This window comes from Haliaeetus leucocephalus, unplaced genomic scaffold (assembly GCF_000737465.1).
Source record: "Haliaeetus leucocephalus isolate CR32 unplaced genomic scaffold, Haliaeetus_leucocephalus-4.0 Scaffold295, whole genome shotgun sequence".
Taxonomy (NCBI): Eukaryota; Metazoa; Chordata; class Aves; order Accipitriformes; family Accipitridae; genus Haliaeetus; species Haliaeetus leucocephalus.
Genome location: NW_010972731.1, coordinates 6,127,937 through 6,148,077, shown reverse-complemented (window position 1 = coordinate 6,148,077; position 20,141 = coordinate 6,127,937). Strand labels below are relative to the sequence as shown.

The 20,141-nt window shown below is 49.5% G+C and overlaps 1 protein-coding gene across 1 annotated transcript in view; it reads left to right on the top strand.

Annotated features, from left to right (window-relative positions):
• The window catches only part of TNRC18 (trinucleotide repeat containing 18), a 56,305-nt gene that overhangs the window by 23,060 nt on the left and 13,104 nt on the right, over positions 1-20,141 (top strand). The window contains exons 4-15 of the mRNA XM_010570318.1: positions 93-195; positions 621-826; positions 1,039-1,185; positions 1,688-1,872; positions 2,650-3,073; positions 3,583-4,530; positions 5,154-5,329; positions 6,079-6,215; positions 6,672-6,800; positions 8,699-8,873; positions 9,946-10,309; positions 12,965-13,240. Coding sequence (XP_010568620.1) covers positions 93-195; positions 621-826; positions 1,039-1,185; positions 1,688-1,872; positions 2,650-3,073; positions 3,583-4,530; positions 5,154-5,329; positions 6,079-6,215; positions 6,672-6,800; positions 8,699-8,873; positions 9,946-10,309; positions 12,965-13,240 — 3,270 coding nt within the window. The remainder of the gene's footprint in view (positions 1-92; positions 196-620; positions 827-1,038; positions 1,186-1,687; positions 1,873-2,649; positions 3,074-3,582; positions 4,531-5,153; positions 5,330-6,078; positions 6,216-6,671; positions 6,801-8,698; positions 8,874-9,945; positions 10,310-12,964; positions 13,241-20,141) is intronic.

Genomic DNA, 20,141 nt, shown 5'->3' with positions numbered 1-20,141 from the left:
TGCCAGGGTACTGCCTCTCCATGTCCAGAGGAGCGGGGACAGCTTTCCCCAGACTGTTTCTTGTGTCTGATGGTGCTGGGTTGTCTCTTAAGGGCATGGACGCTCAGAAGATGACTGTGGGGATGAGAGGAGCCGCCACCGGGACAGCCACCTCCTGGCAGGGCGCTTGGAGCGGGATCAGGAGAAGCTGCTCAGGTGAGGGTTGAAGGGAGATGGGGTCTCTTGCTGCAGTGCCACATGCCATGCTTGGGGACAGCCTGTCCGGAGAGGGGACAGGGTGCATCCATTCTGGTGAGGCCGCTGGCACTAGCCTTGCTGGTGCTGAGAGTAGTGCTGAGTGAGGTACCATGGGGTTATAGCCAGATCCTAAATACGCAGCAGAGCAATCCTAATAGACTGCTGCAAATCCATGCCTGCTCCAAAGGGATGGAGACATGGGATGTTTTATTGTGGACGTGATGTTAACCACCTCCATCACAGCTCTCCTTGGCTGTCTGTCCCTGGTTTGCAAACACGCTTGTTCTGCAGACTGGTCCATACCCCTGGGCTCCTCCAGCCGGACAGTAACCTGCAGCACTTGGGCACTCTCTCACTCTATCTCTTGCCTCCTCCAACACCAGAGAGAGCAAGGAGCTGGCAGATTTTGCCCGGATACACCCCTCCGGCTGTGCCACGAACGGTTTGAACTCCAACCTCATGGTGACGGGAGGCCCAGCCTTGACGGGCTCCGGGCGCTGGTCTGCAGACCCGGCTTCGCACTTGGCAGCCCACCCCTGGCTCCCCAGGACGGGGAGCCCCTCCATGTGGCTGGCCGGCCATCCCTACGGTGAGTGCTCTGGGAGGGAGCGATATGTCCATGGGGTGTTCACACCGATGCAGTTCAGAGAGAGGTGTTGCTAAGTGCCTGGTGAAGCTGCTGTCTGATCACAGGGGAAAGGGAAGAAGGTATTTTTGAGCAATCAAATGGTAAATGACTTCTCGCATGGGTGGGAGCTGCCTGCATCCCCTGAGTTGTGACTGTGGTGTTTCTTCTTCCAGGACTTGGTCACCCTTCCCTGCACCAGGGCATGACTCCAGGCTTCCCCCCTGCCATGGGGGGAGCTCTCCCTTCTGCCTACCAGTTTGCCAGAGACCCACAGTCAGGACAGCTTGTTGTGATCCCCAGTGAGCACTTGCCACACTTCGGTAAGGATGTGAGCGCGTCCCTGAGGACCATGCTGTGATAGCTGTGGAGGAAACAGGCTTTGGAGAGGGCTAGATAGGACCATGGGGACCAGCAGCCACAGCTCTAGGTTGGGCATGAGCTGGCCTCTTCTTAGGTGTGTTTTGGAGATGGAAATCTGTAATCTTCAGCCGTGGCTCCTCATCATCTGCAGGACCCCACAGAGTTTGAGTCCTTGGTTAGGAGATCTACTCATGGGCTCAGCCAGGGAACGTCAAACCAAGGGTGCCTGGAGAGCAAAGCAAGTCAGACGGCGCCAGGACCCGTGGGGTGGTGGGAGTGGGACTGCCATGGGGAAGTCAGCATGCTTTCCCTTCTGCATTTCTGGTTGCGTTTCTGCATAGCCCAATGTTTGGCATCCCTCACGCCCTGGGATTGCGGTAGAAACTTGTCCTGAGCAATCCTGAATCCTCTAGTCATCCCCATCCTCCTGCCTCCTTGACTGCATCTCTGCTCATTCCCCAGCGGAGCTGATGGACCGGGCACCTCCACTGTGGCCCGCCATGTACCCCCCGACCAGGAGCTCCCTCCAGCACGCTCACCAGCTCCAGCTCCTCTCTCATCAGCAGCTGCTGCGGCAGCACGAGCTGTACATCCTGCAGCAGCAAGCGGCCCACGCCATGGAGCTACAGAGGAGTGCCCAGCTCGTGGTACGTTTTCAAGAGCTTCTTGCTTGAGTGTGAAACAAGCCTGAAGTTGGAGTGTCTGAGGGGAAAAAGCAGCTGTGCCTGTGTTGCAAGTGTGTCTCAAGGGTACGGATGCATTGCGTGATCCTGCCCTGGTCCCTGGGATATGAGGCATTCAGTGCATCCTGCACAGTTAGGGTGGGTTTTGGAGGGGTTTGGTGTAGAGCCATTGAGCAGTGCTGTCAGGAGGGCTGCCCAGCAGCAGGGTGGCCTTGACTCCTTCCCTAGGGATGTCTCTGTTTAGTTGAGTGGTTTCATCCCTGGTCACCTCCAAACAAACCTCCTGAGTGGCTCTGAGAAGCAGCTGCAATACTGACAGCAATCACACTGGGTCCTGGAGCCAGCTCCCATTCACCAAATGATTTTGGAAGTCATGAGCTTTCATTTGGGTGTTTTACACCCATTTAATTTTTGTAGCAGTCATCTGGTTTTCAGCCTTCATTTTACATGTGTGCTTGCTAGGCTGGAGGCTTAGAAGTAGAAGTGGTTTGCTTTGCTTGCAAGTGGAAACTGAGACACCCTTCACATGGCTCCCAGAGCTGGGAAATTGTAAAGCTATCCCAGATCAGTGTCACCCTCCATCAGGTTGGTCTTAAAATGGTGCTGCACTGGGGAACGTGTGTTTTATTCCAGTGCATATTTGATAAGACCATGTTTTGGTCTGGCTTGTTGGTAGGTCTGTGCCGCTTTCCAGAAGCAGGTAGAGATGTCTTGCTGAGTTCTGCTCTGTTCTTGTCGCAGGAGAGGTTGAAGGCGAATGAGCAGCGTGCGGATATGGAAGAGAAGGTGACAAAGCGGAGCCTGGACAGTGCCAAATCAGGCCTTTCCTCCTCTGCCCCGGGACTGGTGCACCGAAAACCACCCGTGCTGTCTCCCAGTGCCTCCACGTCCTACAGCAAGGCTGTGAGTCCACCTCCCCTCTCTCCCAGGGCCTCACCCGTGTCTGTGCTCAAAGCTGAGGTGATCCAAAAGATGGAGGAGCCACCTTCGCAGCCAGCCTACTCCTACCCTGCCACCCCCAGCTCCCATCCTTCCAGCCCGCCCCCCGCCTCTCCACCCCCTGCCCCTGCCATCCCTCCAAAGGAAGAGGCGCCCGAGACTGTGGAGAAGAAAGACCTGGAGCTGGAAAAAGAAGCTGCCGGTCCATATCAGGCCTTGTTCCCAGGTAAGAGAGCCCTGCTTTGGCAGAGTCCCGTTGTGTTTGTGCCTGCTTCCCTTTTTCTCCTCGGCTCTTTCCTGCTTCCATCCCTTCCCCTAGAGAAAACCATGTAGCTCCTCTACAAGGCAGGGGAGAGGCAAGGACCAGGGGTGGTGTGGTGGACTGGGATCGATGCCTGGGTCGTAAAGGGACCTGGGGCTGTAGGCTGTCTTCTTCCCTTGGGTTGAGCCTGGGTTGATTCCCCCAGGGATGAAGTCTCAGTGGGAGAAGGATGCAAGAGGCAGATCTCTCTCCAGTTGCAGGAGAGTGCTGGGAAGGTGCAGAAGGGACCTCTGGGGTGCTGCTGCCTGTGGCACCTTGGCCAGGAGAGAGGTGCCCAAAGCAGCTACTGCTTGAGAACAGGAGGAGACGAGAGATGATGAAAGCAAAGGGAACCCATCTCTATGCCTTAGTGTGAGAGAAGGTGCTTTGGAGACCCGGCCATTACACAGCCTGTCGCTTCTGATATCTTGCAGAGATCCCCCCAGGATATCCATTCCAGTCCCTGCCTCCCTCCTTTGGAAGACACTATCCCTACCTCCTCCAGCCCACCGCAGCATCTGATGCAGATGGCCTGGCTCCTGACGTCCCGCTGCCTGCTGAAGGCTCTGAGCACATGGAGCTTTCCCCAGAGGTCAAGCCCATCCACCTGTCTCCGTCCAAAATGCTAGAGCCCATCCAAGCAGCAGCAGAAGAGGAGTCCTTGGAAGAGAGGGTGAAATCAGAGGTGCAGATGGAGGAAAGCCAAGAAAGCATCTGTGAGCAGGACATGGGGACTCTGAACATCACCACCTCTGCAGCTGTCCCAGTGCAGAATGTGGACAACTGCAGTCTCTTACTGCATCAAGGTGAAGCCCTGGGTGCTATGGAGCAGGACCAGGAAGACCTCCAGAGCTGCCCACCTCCTTACCAGGTTGTGGCCTGCCCTGCAGAAGCAGAGGCTCAGGCAGAGACCGGGAGCGGAGCAGAAACCTGCTCCATGCACATGGACTATGACGGTTCGCTCGTGCACGCGGAGAACGAGCCACCTGAGATGGACTTGACACCCCAGCAGGAGGAGGCCTCCGTAGCCATGGAACTGCAGAGTGCCGATGTGCCCCGGGGGAGAGAGTTTCCCAACCTGCCCCCTGAGGAGGGGGAGCAGGGGCCAGAGATCCCTTCCTACACGGAAGAGGCAATCTCTTGTCAAATCCCAGCTCTGGACATCAAGCCAGGCGACCCGCTGGCTGGGATGAACGCTTTGGTAGCTGCCACAGAAATGCCTCAGGCTTGTTCCTTGTTGACTACCACCAGTGTCACTCCATCCCAGATGAAGGTGGAGGTGTTACCTGACCAGGCCTTGGAGCACTCCTTCCTGCAAGGGATCACTTTGCTGAGTGAAATTGCAGAGATGGAGCTGGAGAAACGGAAGCAAGAAATGCAGAGTAAGTCATGAGTGTGGAGTCTGGCCAGCCTTGGGCTAGGTTGGGTTTCTCTGCATATGGTCTTCGTGCTCTCTGTGCGAGCAGAAGAGCAGAGGCACAGGTGGGATCTCTTGCAACCTCAGCCAGGCAGCAAGCGGCTGGTACTTTGGATGGGGTTGGAGCAGGGTTTTGTTGCAGTAGGCTGAGCTACGTGTGGCTTTTGTACCGCTCTCCCCTTCCAAAGGCCCTCGCCATGTCTAGACAGTTTGTGGTATGTGTAGCGGAAACAGAGCCCCACTTGCCGAGAGCTGCCAGGGTAACACCCTTCTGGCAGGCACTGAGTCTACAGTCTGTCGGGGTTTGGCACAAGAGGCCCCAGTAGCTCCAGATGATGCTTTCCAAGAGTTTGGCAGGTCCTGAAAAGATCTCACCTTCCAGTAACTTCCTGAGGTGAGACGTGATGGGAACTGCCAGTTGTGCCATGACTGGATACAACAGGAGATCTCAGGTGGGGGCCAAGGGTGGCTGGGAGGCTCTTTGGGAGCTGCCATGGTCCAGGAAAGGACATAAGCCTCTCCTTGTGCCTGCTGGAGGAGCAATCTTGGAATGTGAACCTCTGTAGCTTTTTTTTCTGTCCTTCCTAGCAGGTCCAGAGAGTTTCCCTGTCCGGCCAACACTGGAGAGTTTGCTGGCTGCCAGCACCCACATGCTCATGGAAGTACTTTCCACCCCCTTTATGGAAAGTCTGAAAACCATCCGGCTGCCTCGAGAATTGAATCCCAACAAAAAGTACAGCTGGATGCAGAAGAAAGATGAACCCGTAAGTAGTTCTTAGTGTGGCTGAGCCTGAAAAGCCACAGTGCATCCACTCACTGCAGCTTGCTCTTCCAGCCACAGTTTGCCACCTGGCTTGTGCTGCCCTTCTGCATTGAAAAAGCGACTCGGCGCTTCCCTCACATCACGTTTGTAGCTGCACAGGAGTCGATGTGGTGTGATTTAGCTTCCTCCCTTGTTTGTGAATCAACACCATTGAATTCAGCAGGACCCTCGGCAGCCCTGGAAAGGGTGTTTGTAATACAAAGCCAGCAGGAACTTGTATGTTACTGCTTTGGCAGGAGGGGATAAAAATAGTGTCAGGAGGGTTCTTTCTTGTTTTTTTCTTTGCTGACTCTTCCCCATGGGAGAGACTGACAAATTATTTTGTACCCAGCAAGTAAGTGTTCCAAGACAGGGAATATTTTGATCGGTCTTTTTAAATAAGGGAAAAGAGACTCCATTTGTGTATTTTATCCTGCAGGTTCTTTTCCAGGGTTGCTCTCCCTCAAAGCTGATACCATCCCATGCACAAGCCACAGAACATCTTCGTTCGGCTGGTTTTGCTTGGGTACTGCTCTAGGGCTGTGCTTGTTGTGGGCAAGGGTGCTCCGCTCCACTGTAAGCATGGAGGGCTTCCCTGCCAGGCTGCGGATCTCGGCCATTGCAAAGGCACCCCAGCGTGCACCACCCCAGTCTAGGTGAGGGCCTGGACGTGTCCTGACCTTTTCGCCCCCTCTTGCCTCCCCACCCTAGATGTACTCCATCAAATCGGCCATCGAGAACATGGACGCGATGGAGCTGGACTACAGGATGAGGCTGGCGGAGCTGCAGCGGCGGTACAAGGAGAAGCAGCGGGAGCTGGTGAAGCTGCAGCGCCGCAGGGACTCTGAGTAAGTCGCAGGCTGCTCACTCAGTCTTTTTTTTTCCAGCTGGGCACTTTCACTGCCTCTCGGTCCAGGAGAGAAAACAGCCCTCCATCCCTCCCTGTCTTCTCTCCTCTCCTCCTGGTACGGCCCACCAGAGCTTTGCACAACACACTCCTAGGTTATGTGACACGACAACCTGATCACTGGTGAATGCAGCTGGGAGACCGTATTAGAGACAACCTTGGCTTCAGCAGCTCAGTTTAGCAGTTTGGTGGCAGGCGAAGGTTCTGGGTTGGCTCCTGTTCTTGCTTGCTTTCTTTTAATTTTTTTCCCTTTTTCTTCTTTTTGGATTTATTTGCTTTATTTTTTTTCCCTGTTTGTTTTGCTTTTTGGTTGCAAAATTTGATTTTGCTTTTTTTTTCTTTGCTTTTTTTTTTTTTGTTGCCTTGGTTAACAGTGAAGCGTATGGTTTTTTTAAAGGGAAAAGCATGACGAGAAAAGTAGAAGCTTGGCGAGAAGAGGCCCTGGAAGGCCCAGGAAGAGGAAACTTGGATCAAGCGCTCTGTCACCCATTAAGGAGAGAGGGAAGAGTGACAGCAAGAGTGGAAAGTAAGGCTGGAATTCGGGGAAGACGGGAAAATGACAGGGTCGCTGCACCAGGGTCTTACTTGGGGAGAGCATCTCGGATGCAGCGGGGGCTTGCTGTGGCGTTGTGTTGGCAGGCCGGTCTCTGGCAGCAGTGGTGTTGTGGAAGCGTGTGCATTTAATGTGAGTGTGTCCTTACAGTGGGAATACGGTGCCAGCGTCCTCCCTCCCCGCTGGTAGAGCATGTGTCTGTGGTGCTGGGTGCAAGTAGGACAGGCTGAGTTGAGCAGCAGTGAGGTGATACGGAGCAGCTGGCTGGGCAGGGACCTGTAGGTGAGCTCTTGGTGTTGGGGAGCGTGTCCTCGTGTGTTTTCAGGAGAGCGGACGGTGCAAGCGGGTGCCGTAGAGCTAAGTGCAGGGATGTCAATGTGAAAAACTGCAAGGACAGGGCTCTTACAGGTTATCTACTTTGTAGGGCCTTTCTGCTGTGTTTCTGCTGTCTTCATCTCTGTTCGCTTTATCAGTGGGAGTTGGTTTCACCTGACCTCTCTCTTTCAAGTGTCTGGATCATTCTCTCTTCTGCTTTTTTCTCTTTTGCAAGTCCAGCTGCTCTTGTTTGGATGCCTGGATCTCGCCACTGTTGGCCATCTAACCATCCATAGATGGCCACGTCTCTGCATGGGAAGGCACTTCCAAGCTGCCGTCCTGCGTGCTACGTATTTTTGCAAATGTCCTTTCAAGACTACAAATTAGATTCAGGTCCCCAGCTCCCACTGATCATGCACTTCTGAAAATCTGTCCTCTTGGTGGCTCTGTGTTTTGCTTTTCGTGTTTGAGTGGCTGGACAGGCTGGAGGCATCCAGAGGTGGCTGGAGTTGTGCATGTGTGCGTGCGTGATCGTGCTGCGTATGCATGTCCCCGCATCGCAGGAATGCTTGAGCAGCCTGGCGTGGGAGACGGAGATGCACCCTCAGCCAATGTCCAGGGCCTGAGGTGTTGGTTTAGCTGTCTGCGGAGGTCAGCAGAGAGGACAGAGGGGAGGGGAAATGCCTGGAAGCTGAGGAGGCTGCCCTGTGTCAGTGGCTTTGTGGTGGTGGTATGACCTGGGCCAGCAGGTTTAGCGTGAAGGAGGCGGCGTATGAGAGCTTTTAGTGGAGGCTTGGTACAGGTCTTGAGGTGTTGACTGATCATCCATCAGGTAGTTACTGGAGACAGCTGGGGAGCAGTGAAAGTTGTGCTTATAGTCTCACCTACTTTATTTTTTGTTTTTTTTAATGATTTATTTACCCTCTCCTTTCCCCCCAAATCCCAAAGCAAGACCAAAGACATAGATCACAAATGCCTCTTGCAGAGGGGCCAGGCTTGTAACGCAGATTGCCTGTCCTTTGAGCAAGCCAGTCCCTGCAGTGCCCTTGTCCCTCCACGTCACCTTGTGTGGCATATCCTTACCACCTCCTTGCTCATAGCCGAGCAACCAAGAGCAAGTGTCTGGGCAGTGAGGCACTTCCCTGGGCCTTGGGAATCTCTCTCTGCACCTACAGAGTCCATGAAAGTAGAGGTGGGAAGAGACTGACAGGGCCAGCTCAGCTGCCTATCCTTCCCTCTGCTACTCTGTACAAAATCAGGCACTTTTCGGTGGCTGTTACTCAAGACACCAAATGCTTCATTTCAGAGACCACCTTGCAGGTCTCTGCTTTCAGGCACTCTCATCTGTGCTGGTGGCCAAGAGTGTGCAAGAAGGGCTCCTTGGCTCTCCTGTTTGGTGGAAAACCTTGTCCAAACTGCTGTCACTTCACAGTGGACTTGGCTCCCGCTGAGGATCCCCACTGTCCTAGGAGGCATTTAACCTCACTTTTGAGCTTGGTGAGGATCACAGGGAGGAAAGCCCCCCCACCTTGACCCATCCTGTGCTTGGCTTGCAGACTGAGCAAGTCCTTGCTGCTCTCCGAAGACTCTGAGACTGGCGAGGGCATGAAGAAGAGGCACAAAGGGGCCCTCCCGGAGGAGGACGAGGACGTGGAGAGCGGCAGTGGCAAGATGAAAGGGAGGAACCAGAGCTGGGAAGAGCATGATGTGGCTCCCAGCTTCTCAAATGAGGTCAGTGCCCTCATGGGGAATACAGAGCCACAGGCCAAAAGCAGATCTCTTTCCTGCTTTGCTAGTGTTGGCTTGCAGTGGATAACTCCTCCTGATCTTCGAACGTCTGTTCTCAGTTCACGTGGGTTTAGAAGCTCTCCATGAGAGGACTGTGCAGCGGAGGGGTGTTTGCAAACACTAGCATTGGCTTATGGAGGTTGGATCTCTTTGGTAGGCAGCAGAGGGGCAAGCGCCTTCAAGCCAGCCAGAGCATCGCAGTGTTGCACTAGCCCTGAATCCAGAGCAGTGCTTGTCTCACCCCTTTGCCTGTCGAGATAGTGGAGGGGAATGGACTTCCTGAAACGAGGGAGCAAAGGGAGCACAACCTTGCTATTTTAAATGCAGGGTTTTCTTCTCTCCTGTTGAGGCAATGAGATGTTTACTGGAGCTTTAAGCTGCTGATGAAATCCAAAATGCATACAGGCGAACTACTGAGTTACAGCTGCTGTTATCTAGCTGTAGCACATGTAAAGTATATTTACTTTTTTCAAAAAGCAAGAAAATACTGAAGAGGATGTGACAGCACTGGCTGTAATGCAGTGGTGCTGATGCTCTTGCTCAGAGGTATTTGGGTCTTTTTGGCAGCCCAGCCTCTGGAGCTGGTTGATTATGTGGAAATCCGTATTTATTTGGCTGGGGTTTTGGGTAAAGAAGATTTTTAATCCTCGTGATACGGAGAAAAGCTTGTAAAACCAACCCAAACATATCCTAAAAACCAGGAGGTGTTGAGAAAAAAGAACTCCAAAACATGTTGTTCTGTCAACATACTTTTGGAAGAAAATTCAATTTCTCTAAGTTAATCTTGCAACTTTGTAGTGCTTGATAACGGTAAAGCTTTGCTGTTTGCTGACATCTTCCTCTTCTTCCTCCTTAGCACCATGGTGGGTTTTGGCAACTGGGGCTTAAGACCATCATTTTGAGGCCTTATTAACTAGCGTGCATGAGAGACTGTTATGAGGGCTAGTAAAATCCCTCAGGCCTGTCATGATATCTATTCTGTATTCACCTGTGTCTCTTCCTTTCACCTCAGCAGTTAAAGCTCAAAAAGAAGAAGGTGCCATCGGATCAGGAGCAGCTGGCCAGCAAGCTTGACAAGGCCCTGTCGCTCACCAAACAAGACAAGCTCAAATCCCCCTTCAAGTTTGCTGACAGCTCTGGGGGAAAGCCAAAAACTAGTGGAGGTGGCAGCAGGTACCTCCCACCCCACGAGGCTCTGCCAAGCAAGGAGGAGAAGAAGAGCCTGGCCAAGAACCTGGGCCTGTCACTGAAAACCACCAAGGAAGGTAAAAACAAAGTGGCTGCCAAAATGAAGAAGATGGAGGTGGGGTTAAAAGTCAAAAATCAGCTCAAGGTTTCCCATTCACCAGCAATATCTGAAGTTAGCAGCTACTCCTATAGTAAGTAACCCCTTATTTATCTCTTCTTACAGTGTAATCTTTTGTGGGGGCTTGCGGTGGGCGTTTCTGGCCTCTTGGAAGGGATCTCGGAGGTGGGTCTGGTTTTGCTCACGAGTGAAAGGTGACCTCCTCCCTGGCTAATCAATGCTGCTGCATCTTTGGGGTCAGCATGCATTGTCCGCCCAACTTGCTGTCCAAGAGGTAGCCAATATCAGTGTGTCTCTTCCTGGCCTGTGTTGTACTGATGGTCAATAGGGAAAAATGCTTTAAAAAAGAAGTTGACCTGCATTCTTGCTTTTGGTGGGAGTAGACACTCTCCTTCTACCTGTCAGATGCGTACTCATACCCTCTGCTCTAGGAGGTGGTTAATGGTTGACTTCTGAAGTCTTGTTGAGTTGGGTGGGATTGGCTTTAGGATTATGCCATGGAGTCAGTTGGAGAAGGCAAAGTTTGCCAGGGGGCTCTGATGTTCGTGAGCATCCTCCTGCCCTTCAATGTCATGGCTTGGTTCCTGGCTGACTGTGCTCAGCCTTCCCATCTGTCTCATCAGTGTTCGTCTCCACCCCAGCATCCTGTGTACAGATTGCTATTTCTGAACCCAAAGTGCACCTGAGGCAAAGGTTCCTGCAACTGAGCAGAGCTAGGGACCCCAGTTATGGAAGGAAAAATCTGAATTGCAGATAGTGTTGGGAAGACAGTAGAACCAGAGGTAGATGAGTCTTTAATGGTTCAGGCAGACAATGGGGCAGAGAACATGTGAGGGACTTGGAGTTTATGGTCTGAGGTCTGGTTGTGTAATTGTCTTAGCTCACTTGCATACACATCTTTTCCTTTGCTTGCAGCTATTTAAGTCCCATGTTAAAACCCTTATGGGGTGTTTGTATGCATAACAAATATATCTCTCAGTGCAACACCAGTTTAGAAATTTCATTAATGGGGAAGATGATGAGCTAGTGATTCTCCAACGGAACAAATGTTTGGCATGAAATTAGCCATTTACATGGCAAAATAGGAGCCATTGTGTCCAGTGGACTTGAACACAGCCTTTGGCTGATTGTGCTGTACACACCACCCAATAGTTCTGTTTTGAATGTGCTTCACTCCCAAGGATGGACACATGGTTCCTAAGCTGGGAGCTCTGGAGCTAATGGGGAGAGGAGACACGGGCTGTTGCTGGAGCTAAAAGCCTTGGCTTGTGGCAGAGCGAGCTTTTGCTGTGCCCTTGCACTTGGTACTGGGGTTTCATGAACAAAAACTCTCTCCCGGACCTAAGGGAGCTTCTGTCTAACCCCTCCCCTCTCCAGCAAGTCTCCTGGTGTAGGAGTGTGCCCCTTCGCTACACAAATCTCAGCTCAGGAGGATTTTTGTCACTGAGGAACCAACTCTGAAATGGCTCAGCTTTGTTGTGTGGTTTTTCATCTGTGTGCAGGTTCAAGGAAAGGGCTTTAGCCTGTCATTTGGTCACTCAAGCGTGATGGATTTGGGGAGGCAGGTCGAGCATATGGCAGCACCTCCCATGACTGGTGGGCTGCTCTTGTGGAGGAGGAGAAGTGGGACTGGCGCCAAGTCCTTCTGCCTCCTAACCTCATGATTTTCTAGCTGGAGTCCTGAAAACCTTGGGCATAGATCCAAAGGGCGAGCTGAGCATCCAATTCCCACAGATTTTAACAGAAGTCAGATGCCCAAAATCATTTGCATATTTGGGCTTTGGGCCTCCTAAACTTGCTGTCCCTCATTTCTGCCTCTCCACAACCAATGCAATGGAGATGGGGAACGATGCCTGACCAGGGCTGACACTGGAGAGCATCTGCTGCTGCTCACAGGCTGGAACGGTCCTCGCCGCAATGTCTGTAACGTTGTGGAGCCGATGGTGCGTTCACAAGCGGGGAGGTGACAATTTATACCCACTTTTATTACATCCAGGGGTACCGTATGCTTTTTGTTCCACTCATCAGATGCCAGAGGGGACTGCTGGATAACTTCTCACCGCCCACGGGGCTTGGCAGCTTTGTAAAGCTGTGGTTCATGGACCGAGGAGCGGCTTGGTCCCTGCTCTGTTTCGGCATACTTAATATTGCACGCCGCAGAGTGTCTGCGGTGGCGTGTTCAGAGTTAGACATTTGGAGTTAGACGTGTTGCCCGTTTGGCAGCTGGGCTTCTCCGGCTGCCCATGTCGAAAACCCTCTGGGAGAGTTGGTTCGTGTAGAAAAGTAGATTTAGGTCAGAGTGTTGAACATAACCATAGTTAAGACTAATTCAGATCGATGGCCCGGTTGTTGGCGTTGCTGTGCGGTGGACATCTTCATAGCGGAAATTTCTACCTCAGTTTTCTGCTCCTGAGCTAAAAATACTCCTTGGATCTTGTCTTAAGGGAGGACAGGAGTCATTTGGCCTAGGTGGAGAGTGTCTATTTCTGACCGAAAGAAGGAAATACGTATTTCTGTGTTATTCAGCTCCCGCTTGCTGAGCCTGAGACTTAGGATGGAGGGATCTGGCAGGGGTGGAAAATGGTGGCACACGGCCCCTCCTGCAGCCACTCTCCCCTCCTGGTCTACAGCCTCTTCACAAAGAAATGCACCAAAGCACCCCCCAAAAAACCCCACCCCAAACCCCCATTCTCTGATGTAACGCTCTTCCCACCCGCTTTGACCACAGATACGGACTCAGAGGAGGAGGGATCCCTGAGGGACGAGTGGCCGGCGCAGCCCCCGTCTGCCCCCAAGCCGCGGCCGCCCGGTCTCTACAGTGCAGCGGCCAGGAAGGGTGGCCGGGCGGCCGGTGGCCCCAAGGCGGCCCCCCGCAGCGCGGCGGCCGGGCGGCCACTGAAGCCAAAGGCGGTGGCGGGCCGGAAGCAGCCATTCTGCCTGCTGCTGCGGGAGGCCGAGGCGGGATCTTCCTTCAGCGACTCCTCGGAGGACTCGTTCGATCAAGGTTACTAGCTTATAGCAAACACAACCCCAAACGCACCCCTCTGCCATGTCTGTGTGGGAGCGGGCGGGGCGGGGGGCAAGGGCGAGCGAGGGGCCTGGCGGGCCGGGGTCAGCCATTTTGATGGTCGGAGCCAGGGCGGCCATCTTTGTTCTTGGCAGCGTAGCCTGCTTTATCAGCCTGACGTTTATTTTTTATCCTTTTTGTACCTGTATCATTGTGATATTATTACTGGCTGGCTCTTTTAGAGCTTTTATATCAACTGGGTTTTAGTGTCCACCTCTCCCTGCTTTCCTGTTCCCTTCCTCCCTTCAGTTTTTCCCTCACTTTCTTCCTTACTGCCACCACCACCATTATATTATTATTATTATTATTATTACTATTATTATTATTATTTTATTTCTTATTATTTTATTTTGGCATGAGCCTTGTAGAGGTTTGGAAGGAGCTTTCTTTATTTTTTTTAAATTACTTTCCTTTTTGTTTTTTCCTTTTTTCTTTTTCCTTTTTGTTTTTTAATACCGGGATACTGTTGTGTGGCCGTGTGACTTGATGTTTGTACTGCAATTTGGTATACCAAGCTTTATTAAACATATCGAGTTCATTTTTAACTAAACCTGTGTACCTTGTCTCTCTTGCTGTGTCTCTTATCAGGCGATTAGGTTGCCGCTTCACTTCATCCTGCTCTGCATCCCCCTCCTGCTCCCACTCCCCATGAGTAGAACTGGAATTAACCTAGTCTGGGGTACTCTCTATTATTCAAATATCCCTGCTGCCTTTGTCCAGATAAAGCCTAGGCCTTTACCGCCCCCCCCAACCCCTTTAATTTAATTTTTATTTTGTTCACCCAGTTTTGTTTTTTTCTTTTTCAGTTTGTTTCCTCTGTTGATAGACTCTCTTGAGGCAGGCAGTTAAAATGTGGAGCCGCTTGGTCCTTGTTGCTGCTGCAGGAGGGTGCTGGGTGTAAGGTCCCCATTATTTAACAGCCAGAAATTTATCTTTTTCACTTTTTAAAATGTATACGGCAAGTTTTTGCCTCTCTTTTTGGGTGGTAGTTTTTTTCAGATGCCCAGACGTAACCCACGGTGTTCAAGGATATGGCAATTACTGCATTAAATTTGACTCTGCAGTTTCCCTCCCTCACCCTCACCCCAATTTTTTTCTTGCAGCTTTTTTTTTGTCAGCCTGTCATTAGTACTTCAGTGGGAAAAGAGATTACTTGAGGCTTTTCCTCCAGAGACACAAGGGGTTTCTGTTTTAGAGCGCACTCATTAAATAATAATCATGGGGAAAGGTCATTTTAATGAGCCCTCAGCTCCCAAAAGAAAATAGCTCGTCTGGGCTGAATGCTAAGCAAGAGCATCCCCAGTTGTTATCATCTAAGTTACACGGCAGATCTGGATGTAGTGCAGCAAAAGCCTTTTAGTATTTCACACTGCTCAGACGGCTGTTAATTGAAAATGGGGCTAGATAGTTTCGCTTTTGTTTTGTTTTTTCTTAGTTTTTTGATGTTAATTTCCTCCATGCACCTGTTTGTTTTTTCTTCCCTCCAAACCCAACCTCCAAAGAAAGATAATTTAAGCTAAAAAAAAATTATCAAACACAGCAGAAAGATACAGAACGCTGATTTGGTTTGATGTGGCGCTGGGCTGGACCCACCAATGCATTTCAAAGAAAACCCAAAAAGAGAAATACATGTTTCAGAAAAAAAAAAATATTCTTTAGAGAACCCCAAGAGTTCTGGGGATAGTGGATTTTATGTAAGGGTGAGATTGCCACATTTTCATGAAGCGTCTGCATTAACTTCCATTCCTCCCTTCCCTGTTCCTTCCTGCATCTTTTCTTTGTTTATTTTGCTGCTGTTGGAAATTTTGAGGATATCAATCCCTTTTAGGTGCCAAGTTCTTGAGGGTTTTTTGGGTTTGCTTTTTGGTTTTGCTCCAGGTAAGCAGATAGGTAACTTGTCCCTAATTGGCTTTGTCTATTTTTCAAGTAACCTGTCTGCTTTAAAAGAAAAAAAAAAAAAAAAAATCCCAGTTTTATGGGATAAAATCTGGGGAGGGGAGGGGATATGGGAGGAGGTTGGGGAATCTGGAAGAAATGGGGAAAGGCATTGTAAATCCCTCTGGGGTGTCATTTAATGGTGGGGAAACCAAAGATGCAAAACCTCCTGGGGTGGGAGGTGGGCATGGACGGGGAGGTGGGGAGGGATTATTGGTTACAGTTTTGTTTCTTTCTGCAAATGATTTTTTTTTTGGTTGTTCTTTCTCAGAAGCATTACTTGAAGGGATATTTGGGTAATAGGGTTTCTAATGGCTTTCCCTGATACTAAACCGATTAATAACCTCAGCTTTTCTAGAAGTGCTCGCTTTCTCCTTGCAGCTGCTTGACCAACCCTTTCACCCCTGCCCCTATCCATGATGCTTTGAATGTCTGTGTCGGTCTCTTGCATTTGCTCTCACGCTGCACTAAAGAAGCAAAGTGGTTGGCTGGTTGTAGGGCAGACACTTCTCAGCGAGGGTCACTAGCCATGAACCCGAACCTTGACCATTGTTATGTAGGTAGGCAAAATAACTTTTCTTTATGTCATCTGTCAGCCTCAGATGTTTCGATGTTGCCTCCATGAATAATGACACGTAGCTCTTTGCATTCTCTTGGTTATTTTAATTTTTAAGATGATTGCTGTCCACTTTTGACTTTCCTCTGTCCATGAAGAGTCTTGCATGGAAGGTTTGCTTATGTGTATGTGTTTGAGGACTCCAGAAATGCTTTACTGTTTGCAGGCCTTCTTTTGGAGAACCCCTTAACTCAGCAAAGGGAAGGATTTGCAGATGGGTCCTAGATGAGAAGCCATGGGTGCTGCCTGCAAAGGCTCTGCCACTGTCCTTAAAGGTTTCTGGGCCATGATGTAGACTGTTCTAGTATCGGGGTAATTGCCTGGCCATGGCCCTGCCAGGAAGACCTATTTGCGTCTGGTTTGAGGTAGAAGAGGTAGGGACACACTGCTTTCTTACAGACCAACCACCACGTTGCCATTCTGATAACAGGCAAAGCTTGTGGTTTTTCATCCAGTGACCTTGGAGAGGAAACTGCTAATGTGGGCTAAAGCCACGTGGGACTTTTGAAAACCATCAGGATAGGTAATATCTTAAGCTTTCTGAGACCAAAGACCCATACTTCCTCCTCCTCCATACTCTGTTTTCCTTAAGAAATTAGTACCTTCCCTGCTCTCCTTTCCCTGACTTGGAGGAAGATTTTATGCCCGATGAAAAAAAAAAACCCAGCGAGAGATAACTGGTTCCCTCTACAGTCATTCCCATGTGATAGTTATAATATTTTTAATTTTTTATAAGTACTTCTGGAGTCAGCAGCACAGCACATGGGGGGGGGAAATATCTTCCAACAATTATGAGAATTGGCTTGTTTGGAAAAAAAAAAAAAGGTACAGTCTTAAATTGGACATTCAAAAATAAATAACTTCCAGAATTTGGACAGATCACACAAATCAGATGTCAATGACCCAGTAGCTGTCTAAAGTCTGCCTGTACTTAGCCTGCTTTGTATGCTGTAGGCCTGCTTGGTGTTATGAGAAAATCATGCTATTTTTTTTACAATGTGAAATGACTCTTTTAAGTGTGTGTTTTTACTCCCCCCTTCCCAAGTCTTTCCTCTCCACACCCCCCTCAATCTGTCTTGTTACATCAGTCTTTAAAAACCAAATTGCTTAACCAATTTCTGTTCATCATTAACAAATCTTCGTTTACTGCTCTCCAACAGTAAAATACCACAGCAGCTTAGCTGTTAAAAGCAATGAGAAAATTTAGTATTTTTGATTGGGTTTGGTTTTTAATTTAATGCAGGTAAAAATTTTAGAAAAAAATAATCTTCTGCAGCTTCAGTTTATCTGGCATCAGTAGCATTTAAATATGAATTTATTGTTTGTTTTGACTGTGGAGTTGTATGTACATGTGTGGTTGCGTGTGTGGGTATATACACACATATACATGCTCTTAAAAATGTCAGTTAGAAAAGATATTTTTAGCTTGGAATATTTTTTCCCTTGCCCTTGCCCAGTGTTAACAGAATTACCGTTGAGGGAAAAAATTATTTTTTTAACGTCTTTTTCCCCATTGTTAACTAAAAATCACCTTTTCAGGAGAAAAAATTGAGGTTTCAATTGTGTAAAGGCATCTGTGCATGCTACATTTTAAGCGCACACATAATTTGGGTACAGTAGGAGTAAAACTCCTGCTTCACATTAAATACAGGCACCATGAGTCTCTCCAAGAAGCCATGCAGATGGCCATAGAGCACCAGCAGCTTATTTTCACCGTGACCATAAATTTGGGGACTTAGTTTAGAAGCATGTGGGTTTGGAGCAGAGCCCCAAATGTGTTCTTTTTATTTCATTTGTTAGGTTTTGTACCTTGGAAAATCAGGAGGAAGAGGAGCAGGGATTGTGCTGTGCATGTAGAGTGGAGTTAGCAAGATCTGCCCTCGCCATGAGAAGTGGAGGAGGATAGATCTATGCTGTGAATGTGTTAAAATGTGTTTATTTTCAGGCTGAAAATTGTATCTCATGCAGATAAAAATATAAGTGTTATGGTAAAAAAGCTGACAAGAGACTATCTTCAGTTGTCTTTCCGTAGTGTGACACTCTATATTTGAAAGAGGTTAGAATAACTGCCAGGTATGCTATTGTATCGTATGTTTTCTGTAGCGTGAGTAATAGCCACTTTCATCCTGGCTTTTAAATCTGTTCTACCTAGGCGCATTTGAAATACTGTAGCTGCTGGGCACCCTTATGCCCTCACACGTGCAGAGTCTTTAAGTGCCGAAGAGGTGGTGCTGCCTGTGCTCGGCACAGCTCCTGGGCAGTCGGTGCAGCAGAGCCAAGGGTGCTGCAGGGGATTCCCGTGGGACAGGTCATGGAGGGATTTTCCTGCAAACTTTCCCCTTTTTTTGCCTGTTTTCCTCCCCACTGTCGGCTGGGCTGACTGTCTGACAGGCGGGGCTGTACAGGTTGATTTGTTTCAATTTTTTTCTGGTTTTGCTGAGAACTGCTGAATTGTGGAGCCAAATGGGATGTGTGGAGGGGGTCTCAGTACCCCATCGTGTGTCACTGAACTCGGGCATGGTTTTGCTGCTTTTCAGGCAGGTGGTTTCCACGTCTCAGAATAGCCGAGTTCATCTGGATTTGTTTTCTTTCTGGCAAAACGTGCTAGAAAAACAGCAGTTGTGCCCCCTTTTCTGGTAGGGGAAGGAATCTGATCCTAATTTGCTGCGGACTTTTTTTTTGCATGTGGTTTTTATGCAAGGAGTGAGCAGGGCTGTGGATTTCTCGGTATTTACTGCAGAACTGTAGGTATATCACAAGGAACCAGCCGAAGCAACTGAAATGGGGAAGGGATTTTTATGCAGTTAAAAATTAGTATTCTGTGACCATCTGATGTATGTTATGGAAATAAGCTCTCCTTGTTAAAAAAAAAAAAATAGCTGGCCATTACTTCAGTTGATAAAAGGCAAGGATGAGAATACTGTTTTCTGACACTCCTGTTGCATGGAAGAATAATCCAAAGTGGAAAAATAACACTTGTGTTACTGTATTTTATTTTTTTTTTTGAACAACCAAGTGTTGAGGATGCTTTTATCTGTCCCAGAGGGCGTACGTGAAAAGAAAAGGATTTTCATGTTCATTCCAGCTCATTTTGAAGGGATCTGGTTTCTCATTTGGCTGGCTTTCAGATGCAGGGATAGTGGCTGGCGGGGAGCTGGTGAGTGGGCTCAGGCGGGGAGAGCAGGGCTCCTGCTAGTGGTGGAAATTTTCCAGCAACCTTGATGATCCTACTTAAGCCCTCAATTTCAAGAGAAATGAAATCACTTTTCCAGACCCACTTTTTGCAGTTAAATATATATATATATATTTATAGGTATATGTGCTCATATATGTGTGTGTATATGTATGTGTGTGGTATACGTGCATTTATGTAGTGACTTTTGCTCACCAGCACTAAATAGATGAGATGCTGTTAAAATTAATTGCCTTTGAGCTGATGACAGACTCTTGGGAAGTGCTGTGGGAAGGGAGAGGTGCCACTCTCAGAGCATCTGCCCCCAAAATACCTGCTGTATATACACCGTAAAGGAAAACCCCAGCCCACTGCTCTCTGCGGGTGTCAGCTGAGGCAGGCAGCAAGGCTGATTTCTTTGCCAGAATTAGATTTTGGCTGTGGGCAGCTCTTCCTGCCTGTGCTGAGCTGGGCTTCCCTAGCCTGAGCTGTAGAGAGGGAAATGAAAGGCACGGAGAGTTTTGAGGCAGAGTGTTTAGACACTCCTCCTTGTCTCCAACACTACCTACACTTTTCCCCCTTATGCATTCCAAATCCATTGCTTTCAAACTATTATTTCCCTCCCTCCCTTTGCATTTTTGCCTCCTGCCCCTTCTCCTCTCTGTGTCCTCCTTGCCTCCTGCCGTGGCGCAGGCTGATCTCTGGTATTCCCCTTCCCTGCTGATATCTGATTCTGATTACGCTAATGGATTTCGTTATGGAGGAAGAGGTGGTGGGTGGGAGGGGAATACCACAGCTCCGAGGTTGGGATTTTCAAAGGAATTAAGCTTTTAATTCCTCCTGAAAGCTGCAGGGAAGGGGTGCATGGCATCCTTTTCAAATCTCTTCCAACACCCTGAATAGGTCCTCTTTGCTGTACCCTGTATTGCTGTGTCCTTCAAGGGTGGTGGTAGGCAGGGTGATACCGGCTGTATGGCTGCAAAGACACGTGTGTGTCCGTGGCCAACGTCTTCTGGCTCAGCTCATGGGTGGCTCAGTGCTACTTAGGTGAGCACAGAGCAGCATGAGAGTTATCGGTTCGGGGTGGAAATGTGGCTGATGCACAACTCCATGAG